The sequence below is a fragment of the Lagopus leucura genome, unplaced genomic scaffold (assembly GCF_019238085.1).
Source record: "Lagopus leucura isolate 7727_CA_CO unplaced genomic scaffold, USGS_WTPT01 145-23_obj-0_obj, whole genome shotgun sequence".
In the NCBI taxonomy this organism is placed as follows: domain Eukaryota; kingdom Metazoa; phylum Chordata; class Aves; order Galliformes; family Phasianidae; genus Lagopus; species Lagopus leucura.
In genome coordinates, this window is record NW_024968867.1 from 5,735 (window position 1) to 24,244 (window position 18,510).

The window sequence follows — 18,510 nt, forward strand, 5'->3', positions numbered from 1 at the left end:
CTGTGCCATGACCCCCCCCCTTTCCCTGACAGCCCGAATTCCACATTACCTTCTGCAGATGTCATCATCTGCCCTTCCACAAGGGGAAGCGAGCACAGCAACTTTCCCAACCCAAAGAGCAACTCTGAGCCTCTCCAGCTCCCCTCTGTCTCGTGCTTCAATTCAGCGTGTGGGCTTTTCAATTTGCTCATTGTGGGGAGGAACAAAGAAACCTAACGCTGCGGATCTGCCTTCCTTCCCCTCTCTTTAGCAAAATCTCTCTTTGTCATTCTTCTTTCTGACTTCCACCAATTGCTCGTGCTGTTCTCTCTCCTTTCTTTTGTTGCAGCCCTTAGAAACGCAGGGCGCATCGGTGTGGCTGCTCCATCCCTTCCCAGCATCCCTGCGTGGCTGAGGAGCACAGGGAACATTTCTCTGCTCTTTGGGTTGCTGTTTCCCTGCATCCCTGTGTGTGTGGGGCCGCCTGGAGCCCCCCCAATCCACCTGCACAGTGCAGCAGGTGCTGTGCCTGCACTCTGCTCCATGTGCACATCCCTTGTGCCCACCAGGGGACAGCCCTGTGTGGCTTTGTGCAGGGCTTGGTGTCACCATGCTGTGTCAATGCTTTCTGTAGTAAAAATGAGAAGCGTGGGGTGTTTCAGCAGGACGCAGCACCAAAGCCTCTCCCTGCAGCAAGGTGTTCATTGGCTGAACTCTCTCCATTTTCCTTTTGTTTCAGGAGAACCGTCCTGAAACGCATCGCCCTCTGGTCGGAGCAGGTGGTGTGAGCACCCTCAGAGCAGGTATGGCTGTGTGCAGCACCACAGACCCCCCCCACGTCCCTTTGTACCCCCGTGAGGTGAGCAGTGCTGCCAGCAGCGCTCAGCCAGCTGACTGCTGTGTGCAGGCAGCTTGCAAGCAGCCAGCATTTGCTCTGCTCCTTGCAAGCCCTGGCACAGGGGGGAGGGATGGAGGGCTGCTCTTCCCCTGCCCTACACCTCTGTTGCTGGTGTCCCTGCCGTGCTACAAAGCGGCAGCACTGAGTGCCTCTGGTGCTTTGCTTTCAGGCGGTGCAGAGCCCCGAGGGGCTTTTAGGGCTGTATGCAGGGCAGAATCTGAGCGCTAGGTGCTATATCATGCACCCTGTGTTGTCTCATATCCTCTCAGCTGTGGAAGGGGAGGATGGTGAAGTCACAGCTTTGGAGGCTGCTGGGTAAGGGGTGCCTTAACCCCAGGCCCGTGCACAGCAGAGCTTGGAGCAGTGAGCGGGGCTGTGTTGCGCTGCTGCGGAGCAGCTGCTCCAAGCTGCAGGCTCTGCTTCTCCCACTGCTTCACCCCACTGCAACCTTTGGGAGGACACTGCTCCTGTTTCATTGCTGGGAACTGAAACAGAAAAGTCTGTTTGTGAAGGTATTTAGATGCTCCGAGCCCTTTGGCTTTCAATAGGAGGCTGTGTCTAAAGTTACCCAAGGTCACCAAGAAAACCGATTTCTGACGCAGCCGTTGTCTGTAAGCTTTTGCATTCCATTCTGTGATTGCCAACATGGTTCCACCACTTAATTTAAGTAAAATAACAGTTTACTCCAGGCCAGGCACTATCTGCTTTACCATTCCAGGTGAAAAATTGAAAGTTCTTGTACTCAGCAGGTTATTAGTTAAAGCTGACTTACCTTGAATGCGGTTCTCAATGCGCCTTCCCTGCTCCGTCTTCAAAGCTCCAAATCAAAGCCGGGCAGCGTTGCTGGTGGTTTCTGCCCCGTGTCTCAGGCAGCAGGGAGTTTCTAAGCCATGCCAGCAGCGTTGCAGTGCTCAGTGTCCCTCACAGCCCTCCGGAGCTGCTCCGCAGAGCTCTCCAAGAGAGGGCAGTGTGTCCCTGGCAGCGCAGCGTCAGCCAGCAGTGAGCTGAGAGCACGAGTCCTTACATCAATGTGAGATGAATAATTGACAGGCACACTTGTTAGCAAACGTGCTGGGAGCTGTGAGTTCTGTTGGCTGTTCCCCAGAATACAGCAGTGCTGCTTCTTGCCTCACTTTCATGAGAAGCATCGCCGTCCGCTCCCCCTGCGTCGCTCTGCCCCACTTCTTGCACTTGGCATCTCCTCCAGAAGGGAGCAGTTTTCTTGGGGTCTGTGTGGAGCTTTGCCTTGAGGATGATCGGATGGAGAGCTGATGTAAAACGTGAGGAAACTGCAGAGAAAAGCAACTGAAAGGGTTGTTCTGTGGTCGTGTGTTGCCCAGGCTGCGGGTGGGAGGTTCTGATGCCAGTTGCCATCCCAAAAGCCAATCTCCAAAGGCCATTCGTGTGCCCTGGGTTCCACCCAGCCCTGCTGTGATGTTGCAGCTCACTGCAACCCCCAGCCCCGCTCTGCTCCATCCAAAGCTGCTTTCATTCCGTTCATTTCTCCTCCATCCCTGATTTTCATGAAGGGCCCTTTATTGGTGACTGATGTCTTGAGGAACTGCCCTATTAATTGCTGCTCCATCAGGAGCTCCTCGTTTCCCAGGGCTCATCAAGGCTCTTCGTTTCCTCGCTAATTGCCTTCAGAAGATAGGGCACTTGTGTAACCCAAAGGCACATTGAGATAACCTCAGAAAGTTGCTCTGACATAAAACCGTATCCCAGGAGAAGCGGCCACATTTCAAACCACGCCATGAGCCTCAATGCACAGCCTGCCTTCCTCCCCTCCATTCTCCCATTTCTCCCTTTTTTGGGCTGCAAATTGCTGGTGTGGCTGCTATCCTTTATCTGCTGCCTAAAAGAAGGAGGAGGTGATTTGGGGGCAAAACAGGATCGCACAGCCCAGAGATGGATCTCCCATAGAAGGGCACTGTTGCTGTGGCACTTTTTAGTTCCATTACTCTCAGTGCGTTATTTAAATGGCATTTTCCAAACAGCTGAAGGGAATCGGTGTCCTAAAATCAAACCAGCCCCACCGAGCCCTGCTGTTCCCATGGGTTGTTCCCCAGAGCCTTGGGAGCACTGCAAGATGGGAGCAGAGCTGCAGCCCCACGTGTTTACTGAGGAATGAGGCTCTCCTTTTCCTTGAAAGAATGAACTCTTGCAGATGGAATGCTGCTGTCTGTCTGTGGGGTTCATTTTCCACTTGTTCCTCTTTTGTTCCAAGGAAAAGCCGAGCTGGAGCAGGGCTTCCTGGCAGCTGCAGGCGAGCGTTTGGCTTGCAGGATGCTTTGCAGTAACCCAGCACTGGTTCTGGGCTGTGTGCTGGAAGGGGGGACAGCTTCCTGTGGCAGGGGAAAGAGAACCTGCATGTCCCCGGGAGGAATGGAGGGGGGGAAACGTGAAACCTGCCCCGCAGGCATTTTGCAGTGGTTGTCTGGGTGCGATTGTTTGGCACTGATTTTTATTTGCCAGCTCCGGGTGTCTGTTTTTGGGAACAGCACGAAGCCAAACCCCTTGGACACGCAGTCCCTGTGTGCTGAGCTGCAAACAGTGTGACGCTGGCACGGCTTGGAGCCCTGCTGCTGGTCGGGCAGCGCGCAGTGTCACCCCATGGGTGGCTGCAGGTTGGCTCAGCCCTGGGCTTGTTTCCCCTGCCAGCCAGCGGCAGCGCGTGGTCGTGCTGGGGAATATCGTGTTCTTCACCTTTGCCCTGGGAGCAGCATGTAAGGAAGCGGGGCAGAGTGTATTCCAGCACGCTGAGGTCAGCCTTGTTTTCCCACTCGGAGCAGGAACAGACCATCCCTGGAGCGGCTCTGCAATCAGGCAGAGGCTGTGCTCTGCACAGAGCCAAAGATGGGGCTGCGCTGTGCAAAGCTGCTGGCTGCCCCTCGTTTGGACCTTCTGGCCAAAGGGCGTGCAGGAGGAAATGCCACCGTGCTCCTGGCGGTGTGTGCAAGGATCCTGCAGGCTGTGCTTTGGGATGGAAGGGGTTTTGGGTGCTGAGCTGGGCACAGCAGCAATGTATATGGCTGCTATGGGCTCTCAGCGAAGCCCTGTGGCTGCACGCAGCTGTTCTCAGCACAGCTCAGCCCATACAGAAGGGCTTTGGGCTGCAGTGGCTCGTCCTGAGCAGGGCCCCGAGTCTTCCCTGCAGCAGGGATGGAGCATCTTTGGCATTTGTCACCTCTCACAAAGCACCAGAGGCACTTTAACAACTGCAGATGCCTGGCGGGGCTGAGCTGCTTGCTATTTAAATCTGCTCGCAATTTAGAAGCAGCAATTTTTTTTTTCGTGCCCTGAAATCCCCCGGCGGTGGGGGGGGGGTGGGGGGGGGGAGGCTGAGCTCTGGTTTGGTGCAGCTGTGATTTACGGGGGCAAGTTCCCCTTCAGCAATTAGCAGGAGGCAGCGGGATGCTGGGAAAGCAGTGCTTGCTCCTTTTCCTGATGAAGCACAAAAGGAGAGAAGTGCATTTGGTGATGGGTCCCTCCAGCCTGTTCTTCCTCACTCCTCCTATGGAGGACCCTGAGGACAGGATGTTTTCCCTACTCCTGGTGCCCTTCAGCACCGTGCATGCTTTCTGCCCTCCCTTATACTTTATTTTGGGAGAAGCTGACCAAACCCCCTGAATTTCAGCCCTTCCTGTGAGCTGGCATTGGGCACAACAGCAGGGTCCCAGCGTTGGCATTCACCATTTGGGTCTGAGGGCACGTGGGCTGCTCCCTGTGTTTAGCTAGCAGCGTAGGGGGCCCAGACCCCGACCCCCATCCCTCTGCCCTTTGCTCTCTGGAGCCCTCAGCCCTCCTTGATGTCCTGCCCTGTTCAGAGCGACGCTTTCCCTTCTGCTCATGCAGGGTGGCATTGGGGGCTCCAGCGAGATGTTGGTGAGAGCTGCTGTCCTCCAAAACCAAACCGAAACCGAATAACCCCTATTTGGCAAGAGGGCTTTTCCTCATCCTTGGATTTACTGAAATCCAAAGGCGATGGAGCAGAAGGGGCCGGGCAGCGCGTGGCCCGAAGCCCAGCGGACGGCGAGTGACGTTGGTTTTGTTTCTTAAGAAATCTGTTTGTGCTCAGAGCTCGAGCAGAGCCGCTGTCAGCTCCGTGTTCCTGGCAGCCGGCCGCATTGAGCAACGCCTTCCTGGCAGCAGGGGGGGCCGTGCTGCTCCTCGTGGGGATCCGGACCCTCCCCCAAACTCCCCCCTCTTGCAGCCATTTGGGGCTTTTGTGTTCTTTTGCTTAAAACCCCAGCTGGCTTCTGCAGCAGCCCTGCTCTGTGCTGCCTGCATTCCTGCCTGCTGCTTTGGCCGTGCTGGCTGAGCACAGCTCTGCAGAGCTCTGTGTGTTCCGTAAGGATTATTAAATCATCCCTTCCAGCCGTCCCCATACAAACAAGTCAGCGCTGAAACATTATCTGCAAGCGCTGACTAACGAGTCCTGTAATTAGTCATCTCCAGTTAATGAAGGAGCGCGGTGATTAAAGCCTCATGACTTTTCTATAGAAGAAATGAGTTAAATACCAGTTGCGCTGCATCAGGTTGCCCGGAGCTCACTGTGAGCTCAGAGCAGTGGGAAGGTTTGGGGTTGCTCTGTCTGTTCTGTTGTTGTTCTTCCACCAATGCAATATTAAGGCTTGGTTTAAGCTGGAACTGACCTCGCTGGCTGGCTGTGCTGCTCTGACACTGCATAGAACAAAATAATTGAGGTGTTTAGCAGCAGAGCATGGGGCTGCAGTGTGTGAACACGATGTTGTTTTCATCACCTCTGTCTTTACAGAGCTGCATTGGCCTCAGTGCTTCCCGTGCAGCCCTGATCCCCGTGCAGCCCTGATCCTCATGCATCAGCAGGCAGCCCCATCTTTCAGCCCCGCGTGGGAAATGCAGCGGGTTTCAGCATGAGATGCTGAAGCAGAGAGCAGCAGGTCTGCCCCACAGCTCTGCTGTCCTGGAGGTGGGTTTTGGGCCAAGGGTGCTGTGCGTTGGAGCAGAGGAGCCTCGCAGTGCCCAGGACGGGGTTGGAGGGGCAGAGCGGGGCTCTGTGCAGCTCTGGATCTGCGCACCCAGCAGGTGAGGTGCCGAGCACACGGTGCTGCAGCTCCCAAACCCCGCTCTGTGGTTCTGCATGCAGTGATGCTGCCTGAGCTGCAGAGGGCTCTGCTGGGCCGCCTAAGACTCGCGTGGCTCCCGACTCAAAAGCCAGGCAACTGCATCCTCCTGCAAGTATTAACGAACCCACGGGCGTGCTAATGAAGCAGCACGGTAATAAAGCAGCGTGCTGCCGCTCGGACTGCAGATGCTGCTGCCGGGTGGTGCTGGGGGCACAGACCCCACGGGTGACCCACAGCTTGGGGGGTGGCACGGAGCAGCCCCCACTGTGGGCACTGCTGCTGCCCGGGGGCCGTGCCCTGCGCTCCCACCGCAGTCTAGACAGCTGACAGGCAGGATTCCTCTCCTGTTAGGTAAGCAGCACGGAGACGCCCAGTATGCAGATTCCCAGCCGTCGTGTCCCTGTGTAACATTCCTCAAACTGCCTAAATAAGGTGCTGTTTCATAGTGAAAAATCACAGCGAGGCTTGCGGGCAGCTCTGTGTCGCCCTGAGAGCTGTCCCCGTGTGCCCCCTCTTTGGGCACAGAGCTCCCAGTGGGGCTGTCCTGGCTCCAGGAGGGCCGTGGCAGCGCAGACACCTGGGCTGCCAGAAGCACGAAACCGCAGCCGTGATTCACAGCCCCTCTGCACAGAGCGAGGGCGGTGGAATGGATGGGAGCTGATGGAAGCTGCTGGCTCCTCGCTGCCCTTAGGTCAGAGCCTCTCGCTTGCTGTACTACACAAGCAGCAATTTCTGAGCAATTAGTATGCTTTATAATGTGGTTTGGTAACTTGCACCTGCTCTCCTGCCCCCAGCCTGGAGCTGCTCCGTTGCTTCGGAGCACGTGGTGCGACCCGAAAGGGGCCAGGGGTGAGCTGGGATGGTGTTGGGTCAGCGCCTGCTGCGTGGCACAGCACTCAGTGCTCTTCTCAGGAAAGCACAGGGAAGTTTCCTGGCCTTGGCTGTGCGGTGCAGCACGTGGCTTTCTGGGAAGCAGCCGAACGCTCGGTGCAGAGCTTGGTAAACACCACGTGGGCTGCTGGGGGGTGATGGAAACACAGGCAGGGGGGGTCAGCTTCCCTCAGGGTGGCCCTACAGCTGACACTGCTGGTATCTCTGTGCGCCAACAGCTGCCGGCTTTGGTAACGTTTTGATTGCTCCTCTTTCTGAGGAAGGAAGGGACTGTGCCTTTGGAACATTGCACCACCCCTCCTGTTGCACTGAGCTGGCTTTATTTGGGGGTGCAGTGTTGGAGCTGTGGTGCCCACGGAGCTGCAGTTGGGGGCCCTGTGTCCCTGCAGCCCCCCCAGCCCTGCGCCCATGTGTGCACACTGCAGTCCCTGCACGGCCATCTCATGGCGCAGGGTCCCGACTCCCACACCCTGGGTGCCTTGGGGGCTCAAACAGAGCTCTGTCTGCAGATCCCTTGGGCTCCCAGACACCTTTACGGGTTGCACACGCCATCCCAGCCCTCTGGTATTTCAAACCTAGCTCCTGCTTAGGAAAACAAAAGGGATATTGGCAACTGTCAGTTGCTCCTTTCTGTAACTCACTGGAATCCCCAAATACCATTGGGCTGAGTAAAGGCAGCTGCCATCTGACAGCTGGCTATTTCAGTTGAAATCCGAAAGGAAAGTTGCTTTTTTAAGCCCTGGTGGCAGCTGTCAGCAGAGCAATCCCTGCTGGGGTGTTTCCTCCTCACACCTGAGCTGTTCTTTCCATCCTTTCTGCCTTCCTGCCAGCACTGCCTGGCTGTGTGAGGTGGGAATGTTGCAGACGTGCCTGGAAGGGATGGGATGCTCGGTGATTTGTTTGAGGGCTGCACTTCCAACCCTCAGGCACATCCCTGTTGCTGGGGCTTGGGGCAGCCATGGGAGGAGGAGGTAAACCCAGAGCCCCCGAACGTGGACTGCCAGCATCCCGTGGGAGCTCCCATTGAGCACTGCCATAATCAATGATGAAATGGCATCGATTCTCAGCGTTGAGAGCTCTGACCATGAAGGCTGAACCCGGTTCCATCATCTGTGCTCAGAGCTTCCCAAACCCCAGCCTTCTCAGATTCGCCCTTTCCTTGCTTCCTCTGCAGCGATGCTCCGCATCCACAGCCGCTCCTTGCAGCAGCTCTCAGCCCTGTTGGGTGTTCATACAGCCCCCAGCCTGGGGATGGGCTCAGCTCTGCACCACTTACCTGCTAAGAATAACTCCGTAGAGCATCTGCAACACAGCCCAGGCAGCCCTGGTAGCACGGGGACGGGCAGCAGCATGCACATTTCCTTATAAAGCATTGCTACGGCTGCAGCACGCTGCCAGGAGCTCCTCTGCTTTTCCTTTCCCCGTTGCAATTCCCCCCCCTCCTGGCAGCACTGCTCAGCACAAGGCTGGGGCATTGCTGGAAGCCCTGCAGGGTGTGTGCCAGCACTGCAGGGGTGTGCCCCATTTTTAATCCCATTTCAGCCACCCCAGAAACAAAAGGAAATGATATTGGAGCGTGTCCCGAGCAACACTCGCTGCCCTTTCTCGTTGGTTTCAGTATGAGAAGGATGTGAGTCATGCAAACTGCTTTTACAGGCTCTGCTTCTGCAAACCAGTTCTGCTTCTCGCCGTTCCACTCTTTAGGGGAAGAGTGAAAGGTTTGGTAGGACGGCTGCCTGTAACCCACAGCACTCCTGAGCCCCATCAGGAATCTGCCCTGCTGATGGGGGCCGTGGTCTGGCTCTGGGCTGGGTGCTGCTGGCACGACTGCAGCACAAGTTGCTCCTCTTTTGTTGTAAAACCTTCACTTCAGCAAAAAAAAAAGAGTTGCTCAGTCTGCAAACACATTGTGTTGGCTACTGAGATAAGCTCAGACCTTTGGATTGTCCAGAGCAGAGTTTTGCCAGCAGCCCTCACTGCGTGATGGCGAGCGGTGCATCTCACCACGGCTTTGATGGCTCTTTTAATGCTTGCAAATGATCTCAACCCTTCCAGTGGGGTCAGAGGAGATCTTGCAACAGGTGATCCGCAGAGGAATAATGGTGAACTTTGCATTGTGCAAAGGGTTGCACTCTGGGCTGGCTGCTGGCCTTGTGCAAGCACAGTTATCAGCGGCACCCAGGGTCTGGCTGTGTCACGCTGTGTGTGTGCCTGGGGCAATGCTGAGCTCTGCAGAGCCTTTGCAGGAGGGCTGTGCTGAGCTCCCCGTGGGGTTGGTTTGTTCCCCAGCTCTGTGCTCGTGGTCGGAATAAAGCAAAGTGCCAACACACGCAGCCCCCTTCCTCCCCTCCCACCTCCTTGAAGCTCTCTTCTAGGAACCGAGTTTCTGCAGCGTGTGCAGAACTGCGTGCTGCCTTTTGCAATCAGGCACAGCCATCGTGGTGCAGGCAGCCACGGGGGGGAAGGGAGGGGGGAACTGAGGCAGGCACTGTGCATGACTTATAGCATAATTGAGAGGGTCCCAATTCAATATGGCTGGGGAAAAAATAAAAAGATCTGGGGCAAAGAGTCCCTGCGGTGTGCAGGCGGCTTCCTTCGGCCTCAGAGGTTCTCAGCACTGCTGTGACATCACAGTGTCCCTGTCCTGTCCCCATCTCCTCCTTTCCTTGCTCTCCCTGATGGCGTCAGCATGAGCTGTGTGCCATGCAGGTAGGAGCATGGAAGCACTCTCCTGCTGCTGCTGCTGCTGCTGGAGCACCTCGTGTTTTCCTACACACGCACACAGTTCAGTTTCGGGCTCAGTCTGGGTGCTGCTCTTGGTTCTGCAATTAGTTCACAGCCTTTTGTTTTCATTGGCCTTGGGGAAGTGACCTCTCCTTTCCCACAGCCTTTCCCAGCTGTGCTCCCACGCTGCTGCTTGGGGAGCCCCACGCAGAGCCCCAACCTGGGCTGGATGGTGCCCATGGGCTGCACACCGGCGCTGTGCTGCTCGACCAGTGGTAGACCAATATTTAACCAACAGTTGGCCAACAGCTGACCGTGAGCCAGCAGTGTGCTCTGGTGGCCCAGAAAGCTGATGGTTTCCCAAAGAGGGGCCAGCAGGGCAGGGAGGTGCTTCCCAGCTCTGCTCTGCAACGGGGAGAACACAGCCAGAACACTGCGCCCAGTGCGGGGCTCCCCTGTTCCAGGCAGTCTGGGAAGTGCTGGGAGTGGGGGTCTGGAGCTCCTCCTGGGGGGGCTGGGAGCCCCAGGGCTGTGCAGCTGGAAGGCTGAGGGGGATCTGTGCAGCTGCTGCAGGGGACAGCTTGTGGGGGGGGGGGTGGGACTGGGAGAGCTCCAGAGTTCTGTTCTGATCCCTGCTTTCTGTTGGTCTGTGATTCTGTTTGCTCTTGGCTGGCTGGGCCATGCTCTCAGGGCTGTGTGAGTCACGTTGCAGAGGGAGCACAGCTTCTGTCTGGCCGTCTGTCTGCCTGTCTGTCTGTGTCTGTCGGGCCCAGCATCCACCCATTCCCTTCCCACGACGCGCGGGAGGCGCTGAGCTCGGTGCATCCCTGTGGTTCAGTGACTCAGGGAGCACTCAGCCCCAGCAGCCAGGACACCCCAAACCCCAGCACGGTGCTGAAGGCAGCCCCTCCCTGCCAGGGGGCTGAGATTAACAGAGGTACAGACACTGCTGTCCCAAGGGTGGGCTGCTAAGCCGTGCTCTGGGCACCCAGTCCCTCCGTGCCCTGCAGGTGACACCGCTGCTGCTGCAAGGACAGCCCCGTGCACCCAAAGCCTGGGCTCTGGGAAGCACAAAAGGGCTCACAGCAAACACAAATGCTGTTTACTGGTTTCCAAACAGAGCACAGCAATGACTCAGAGCTGTGGCCGCTGTTGGGGCTGAGCTGAGTGCCAGCACTGGGCAGCAATTCCTCCTCGGCCCATCGCTGCCACACGGCTGAGTGCAAAGAGTTGGGGCTGCAGCTCTGCCGCTGCTGTTTGCCACGCTTGGCTCTCAGTGTGGGCGATGCTGGGTGGGATCCCCCCCCCTCAGCACGTTGCCATGTGTCCTCGCTGCGGGGGGGCTCAGCCCTCAGCTTCCTGTGGGAGAAGGGACTGCAAGGAGGAAGGGGGGGGGATGCAGCAGCACGTGGGCTGTTTGCTTGTGGTAATGAGTTCCCCACGTGGGAGGGGAGGCCCTCAGTTCTGGGGGAGCTCCATTTGCCGTGGCCGTGTAATATTGTGGGTTTTAAGTGCCCCATTTTGGTGCCAGGACATCCCAAAGTGTTTGATCCGAGTTTGGCAGCGTGGGAGCCCTTCGTCTTTGCAGCAGAAGTCGTTGGGTTGAATGCGTTATCGAGGTGAACTCTGATGAGCTGAGTCCCGAGAGCCACCTCTACCACCCGTGCAGATCTCAGCTCTGCACACATTTGCATCTGCCCTGCAAGGCTTCTCCTGGCTGTGGGTCGGTTGGGTCGTGCAGAACCCCACTGTGCTTTGGGGCAGCTGGGACCTTTCGGGGCGCTCTGATCCCAGCACCAACCAAGCGTGGGGATGCAGAGCACAGCTTAGCAGCCCACCCTTGGGACAGCAGTGTCTGTACCTCTGTTAATCTCAGCCTCCTGGCTGATGGAGCACCGAAACCCCTCCAGGTTTGATGCGATGCACCGATGGCAGCCCGTCCCAACAGCACCTGCAGCTTTTGGGCTCCCTGAGCTCGGGGCCCTTTCCTCACCCATGCAGGGCCAGGTGAGGGCTGAGCACTGCTCCCCTCTGCTGCTGTGCAGCAGCACCCAGTGAGCACCAGCCCTGGGAGCACCGTGCTGTTTCCTCCTCCTGGAGGCACCGTGGGCTGTGCCAAGGCGCTGGGGGCTGGTGTGGGGTGCAGGGCTGCAGTTTCCCACACCAGGAGTTAAGCAGGGCATCCAGACAGAGCTCTGCTGACGTTCAGCAGGCGCTCAGTGCTGGGGGTTGTTATTTTAGCTGCCTTTGTTCACAGGGTTGCTAATATTCCCAAACGGAGCGTGCTTTTCTCAGCAGCATCTGCGCCATGCAGCTGACTCATGTGCTCTATGAGTGAGGATGACAAATGGCAGCGGGGACAGGCAGCTCTGCGGGGCCGTGCTGGGGGGGGGGCTGTGGCCTTTTGCTGCCAAAGGAACCCGTTGGGGTTTTCCTGGGGGCTGAGGGAAGGTGAGCATCCAGGAGGAGCGTGGGGAGCTCAGTGCTCTCAGCTCCTGGGGCTCGAGGAGCATCCATGTGTTTGGGGCTGGGAGGGGGTGGCTGCTGTGCTTCTTTGTGTCCATGGGAGGTGTAAAATGAAGCTGCCTGGTTTGGCTTTGAAGTTCCTCTTGGTTTGCAGCAGAACATCCCCATTTTCTCTTAATTTCCGCTACAAAAAGCACTTTTTTTACTCTTCTCTAAGGAGGCTGCTGACTGAAATTGAAGCCCTGGCTTCAAGAAGTGGTACAGCTTTGATCCCTAAATGCAAAAGCTGGGAAGGAGATGGGATTAACGTGATGACTTCTGCAGATAAACATTTGTGAGCTGTGTGTGTGAGCTGAACAGCAATTAGGAGGGCAGAAGCACGTGCCCTTGGGTTGGCTCCCAGCTCGTTAACCTGCAGAGTTCAGCATCCTGCCTAAGGATTCCAGACAGAAGGGTGGGAAACTATCCTGAATCCCTTCCCCTTTCCCCACAGTGAAGGAAGCTCCAGCTCCCAGTGTGGTGAGTGCCCTCCCAGAGGTGTTCCAGCTCTTCCCACAGCCCCGTGGGGCTTCTCCCAGCACTTCCCACTCTGCCTGCAGCTGGGGAGCCCCACACTGGGCACAGTGCTCCAGCTGTGCCCTCCCTACTGCAGAGCAGAGGTGAGGAGCAGCTCCCTGCCCTGCTGGCCCTGCTCTGTGCCGTGACCCCAGGGAACCGTTGGCTTTCTGGGCCACCAGGGTATGCTGCTGGCTCGTGGTCACCCGGTGGTCAGCTGTTGATCCACCAGGACACCACTGACACCACCAGGTCTATCTGCTGCCTCATGGTCACCTCATTGGCCACCAGGACCCCCACGTCCACCTCTGCACAGCTCTCTTCCAGCAGCACAGCCCCCAGCACGTGCTGTTTCCCCCCAGATGTAGGACCCTACACCTGCCCTTGATGAACCCCACCGGCTTCCTCCCCTCTCCATCCCATCCCAACCCCTCTGCAGGGCAGCACACACCCCTGCATGCACATCTCCCTGGCTGCACACCCTGACCCCCCCCTGGCCGTGCTCAGTGCCCTCAGCCCCAGCTCTGCTTTGTGTCGTCAGCAGATGCTTTCCTTTCCTTCATCTCCCCACCACGTGGGTGGCAGTGCTGCGTCACGGCTCTCTGGGTGCTTCCATGAGCTCTCTTTGCTTTCTTCCTTTTCTGTCGTGCACTTATTGCTTTTGTTTTCCAGTGCTGTGGCTGATGATTGTGCAGCCAGGCTGGGCTGGGAGACACCTCTCACCACAAAGCCATGTGTCAGAGGTTTGCCTGTTTGCAATCTGCAAACGAATGCAGAGCCTGCATGCAGCCTTCTGGGTTCGCTTCTCTTTAAGGGATTTGTCTTTATTTCTTGTCCTGTCCTGGTTATTATAAAAACCCACATTTTCCCATACAGCTGCCAGGGATTAGGGGGGCTTGCTTTGTGCCTTAGAAGAGCAAACTGCAGTGTTTACATTTGTGGAGGTTGGCTGAGGTCAGCACTGTGTCATCAGGAGGAGGAGGAGGAGGAAGGTGCCCGTGTGCCCAGGACAAGAGCATGCACAGTGCTGGGGCTCTGCTGTTTCCTCCTGAGCTCGTTTTAGCAGCAGTTCCAATTGAAACCAAAGTGGCTTTGAGCCACCCCAGCAAACCTAGGTGGGCATTTCCACTTCCAGCCTTCCTCCTCTTATCTTTTAGCCCTGGAGACGCCGGGTGGCTGCGACTCAGCTCAGGTTTGTCTTTCAGTGCTCACTGCCCACATCTGCACTGGGGTTGTGCTGCAAAGGAGCACGAATGCAGGGGAGAAGTGATCCTTCTCCACCAGAAAAGCAGTGTGACGAGCTCCAGGTCTGTGTCCTTTGGAGCACAGCTCTCCTGGTGCCAGGCTGGAAGAGGTTAAGTCCTGGGAAGCGAGACCAGGTCTGCTTGGAATGTGAGGAATTGACAATTAGCTCCCTTAGCAAAACAGGGCTGCTGGAAACTGTGCTCCCTGCTTGGTTAAGACCCGTCTCCTTCACCGTCTACATGAGGTCCTGCAGACAGCCAGGAGCCAGCTGCAAAACAAACCCGGAGCGTCGCCTGCCTTCGTGGGCTGTGCTGAGATGGGATGGCAGGGGGCTGCGTGCCATGCGCCCCCCACGTGTCCCCCTGCCATCCCAGCGTTGCCCCCCCACGTATCCCAGCCCCGTGGCCACCGTGTGGTGCTGGGAACGTGGCACCACAGCCCTGCACTGAGCCCAGCTCGTGCGTTCTGCTTCGCATGAAAGCTCTGAGCAGCGTCAGCCCCACGCGCTTCTGCACCCTTTGAAGTGGTGCTGGCTGGGTGCCTCAAAAGCGTTTTCCAGCGGTGGTGGTGGGGGAAAAAACAAAAGAAAGAAAGAAAAAAATCCCATTGTGCTTTACAAATATTTTGGTTTTGTTTTGTCCCTGGTTCTCTCCGATGCTCCACAGCTCTGTGGAAGTTTTGGCTCGCGGTGCTGGGAGTTCAGCCCTGCAGCTGCCCCGTGGTGGGTGATGTGAGCCCCAGATGTGAGCCCCAGATGTGAGCCCCAGATGTGAGCCCCAGGGGGGTGCTGTGTCCCCTAGGTGAGCAATGTGAGCCCCGGGTGGGTGACACATCCTGCAGGTGGGTGATGTGACCCCCAGGTGAGTCCGACGTCCCCCAGATGAGTGACACATCCCCCAGGAGGGCAGCATGTCTTTATCAGTACAGATTTTCTACCAGAACCCATCAGCATTCCACCTTCCAGCCAGGGCTGAGCGATCTGCCAGGCCACGACTTTCCAGTCTCCCCTCTGCTTCCAGCTCTGCACTGTGCATGTGGAGCTGACAGGCAGATCCTTTGGGTGCACTGTGCGTGCTGTGCTGGCTGCTGCTGATATTTGGGGAGCCCCGAGCTGCCCAACAGTGTGAAAACCTGAAAGCCAGCAAGAAGCTGCAGAGTGCAGCCTGTGACCTGGCTGTGCTCCATCTGCAGCATTCGGCACCAAGCTCTGCGTGTCAGTGCTGTGCTGCTCCCCTGTGTGCTCACAGCTGCAGGGCCTGAGCTGACAAAGCTCTCCCACAGCTGACAAAGTCATTCCCAGTTTCCCAGTTCAGCTGCTGGAAGGGAAAGGCTGCGTGGCCCTGCGATGACAGCTCCATGTGCTGCTTCTCCTGCATTGCTGCAGCGGTGACACTGCAGGAAAGCGTTTGCCTCCACCTTCCCTTTGTTTGCAGGTTTGCAGGCAGCTGCAGAAGGAGCTCACAGCTGAGCGATGGGGAAGGAAAGCTGTTGCCTTCATGCAGCGTGGGAATGGAGCAGCGTGGGGCTCTGTGCCCAGGGCTGCCCCCATGGTGCCGGGCTTTGCGCGTGGCCCCGTGCCCAGTGCTGCACATGTGAAGCTGTTGGGTTGTCCCACACGTTGCTCTCTGACCCCTCAGGAGGTGATGGGAAGTGCCAAGGAGGGTCCCACACCCCCAGCATCCCCCTGCCCTGCCCTGTGCCTCAGCCCTGCCCTGCACCTTCCATTTTTAGCCTCTGCTTTGTTCCCAGCCTCAGCCTTTCCAGTGCAGTTCCCAGAGCCCTGAGCTCAGCCCGGAGCTGCGCCAGCACTGCGTGACTCCTTCCTGGAAGAGGCACAAAAGAAAGCTCCCCCCCCCCCCCCCCCCCCCTTCCTCAGCAGATTCCGGGGCCGTGTGGGAGTGCTCCTCATTGCAAACCCTCACATGATGCTGCAGTCATCGCGTCAGCAGAGCTGCACGCCGTGGGGAGAGGGGGGGGGACCAAAGGTTTGTTGGCACTGAGTGGTTTCTCAGCACGGGGATGGAGAGCTGAGCTCCAGCTTTGGGTCTCTCAGCCTTGGTTACCTGCAGGGTGCTTTTGTCCGATGGGGAGGGTGTTGGTTTTGCGTGGTCCCCAATCAGATCCTTCCAACCCTCTGTGCAGGTTTGGGTTCCTGAAGGGCAGCTCTTTGCTCTGCACACCGGGTGCCATCAGCGTGCAACACCAGCAGCAAAGAAAACCCCGTCCTCGTGAGCAGCTGTGAGCCGAGCAGATTCACTGCTGCTGCCTTCCTGTGCCTGCTGCTGGGCAAGTGGTTGTGATGCAAAGGAAGGGTCCAGATCTCACCTGTGAGCTGGGGGCAGCCCTGCTGGGCAGCTGGGTGTTGCAGTGGTGTGCAATGGCTGCACGTGGTGGCAGCCCTCGTTGACCCCCCCAGCAGTGCCAGGGCTGCCTTTGTGCCACGCGGTGACGATGGCTGCTGTGGTTTCGGTGGTGCCTGGCCCCTATTTTTAGCTGCTTTGCAGCGCCCTTTGGGTGCACGCGTGCATAATGGCTGCAGTCAGCGTGGCAAACAAACACAGCTTCTTTTTTGCACCGCACACAAAAGGACGGCGCTCGGGGCGCTGCAGAGGGGCTCCAGCCTCTTCCCCCGCCACACAATGGCCGTGTTGTGCCTGCTGGGGCTGATGTCACCGCACGCTGCTCTTGCAGCACAGCTGGGAGCTGCACGGAGCCAAGCGTGGGCCCTCAGCATGCAGCCTGCATGGCTCCTGGTCGTGGCCCTGGTGCAATGCTGCGCCGCTCGGGGCAGCGGGGCTGTGAGCAGCGTGGGGCTGTTGGGGGGTTTGCACAGATGGGGGCTGAGCTCAGGGCTCTGCAGGGCTGCGAGTCTCATCTGCGGGTCACGGTGAGCCGAGTGCATCAGCACCTCCTGTGCAGTGAAGGGCTGGGAGCTCCCAGCTGCTGCTTTCTGAAGCCGAGCACCAGTGCAGGCCTGCAGCTGGGGCACCAGTGCAGCCCTGCCCCATGCTTGCAGCAGGAGCGTTTTGCAGCGGCGGTGTTTGCAGCAAGAGCGTTTGCAGCAGGAGTGCAGAATGCACCCGAGGCTCTGCTCAGAGCTCAGGTGCTGCCTGCTGCAACAGAAGCAGAGAGCCTGACCTGCTGGGCTCCTGCTTGGGCTGCACAAAGCGTGCAGCCTCGCGTGCGTGTCAGCGGGCTCAGAGCTGAGCTGCGGCGTGCAGCCTGGTGCGTGCAATGCTTGGGTGTCTTTTGCAGCTGCACCCAAGCGTGGCTGAATGCAGAGCTGGGGAGGAAAGGGAAGAAAAACCCAGAGGTGAGCAGAGAGCAGGGGGGTGGCAGTGGGGAGGTGGCACTGAGCTGAGCTGTGAGCACAGGGCGGCTCAACCCCGTCCCGTTGCCGTGCTCCAGGGTGGCTCCAGCTCTGCTGCTCTCACTGAGCTTTGTCCCACGCCACACAAATCAGGAGGTCTGTTAAAGAAGGGGGGGGGAAAAGAAAAAAAGACATAAAAGGGAAAAAAAAAAATGCTGCACTCGGGGAAAAAAATTCAATGGCTCATTCAGCTGTTAAGCTACTGGTGCAGGAAGTGTAAAAGAAAAGTGGAGCCTGCTTTGTTCTGCCCAGACGAGGAGCAAATGCCGTCGCCCTAACAGCCTTCTTCTGTTCCAGAAAAGCATGAGGTCACCTCCAGCGCGGCGCTGGGGGCTGCGATGCACCGCGTTGGGCTGCGTGGCGCCACCCCAGCACCCAGCCTGCACCCACAGCCACCCCGCTTTGCTTCTGAGCCGTTCCCCCCTCGTCCCACCCCCGAGCACCTCCAGGCTGTGCAGTCACTCCGTGCTCTGAGCTCAGCTCAATGCTCTGAGCTGCCGGGACGGCGGGGGGACGCAGAGCTGCATCACCAGCAGGGCGTCCCTTGGGTGCTGCTCTGGGGACGTCCCTGCATCCCAGGCTCTGAGCAGTGCTGATGGCTGGGATGTGCTGCGTTTGCTCACCCTGCTGGGAGCAGCCGCTTGCAGCTATGAGAGGCACGGCAGGAATTCCCAGCGCCGTGGGGTCGCTGTGTGTTCGCCCCCATGCCGCGGTCGCAGGTGGCACCGGGGTCATTGAGCTGCTGCCACCCATCAGCGCTGATGTCCCTGCAGCCCCCTGCCCTGCAGGCCCTGCTCTTCTCAGAGGCGTTTGCCCAATGGCAAATCCACATGGCGGGGCTGAGCTGCAGCACCTCGCAGTGCCACACATCCCCTGTGCTCAGCCCTCGGTTGCCCACCTTTGCGTCTTCCCCCCCCCCCCCCAGCAGCGCGTTTCTCTGTGCCCCACACGAGCGCTGCTGCGAGGAGGGGGGAGCTGGAAGCAGGAGGCGTTCAGCCACCAGCACGACCCCCCACGTGTGGGGTGAGGAGGGGATGCAGCCCCACGCTGTGCCAACCCTGTGCCCGTTGTGCTGCAGGATCCTCAGCGCTGGGCCCGGCGCCGATGGCAGACGATGTCGACCACTAACAACATCGCTCAGGCCCGCAAGCTGGTGGAGCAGCTCCGCATCGAGGCCGGCATCGAGCGCATCAAGGTGAGCACAGGGCCCTGAGAGGAACGGCAGGGACCCCTATGGAGCCCCATAGCACAGGGACCCCCATAGAGGAGGCATC

General features: G+C 58.2%; 1 protein-coding gene across 1 annotated transcript in view; it reads left to right on the plus strand.

The window, feature by feature from the left end:
- The first annotated feature begins 714 nt into the window (after positions 1–714).
- The window catches only part of GNG7 (G protein subunit gamma 7), an 18,760-nt gene continuing 964 nt past the window's right edge, over positions 715–18,510 (plus strand). The window contains exons 1-2 of the mRNA XM_042894794.1: positions 715–782; positions 18,315–18,431. Of these exons, the coding sequence (XP_042750728.1) occupies positions 18,351–18,431 (81 nt within the window). The 5' untranslated portion in view covers positions 715–782; positions 18,315–18,350. The remainder of the gene's footprint in view (positions 783–18,314; positions 18,432–18,510) is intronic.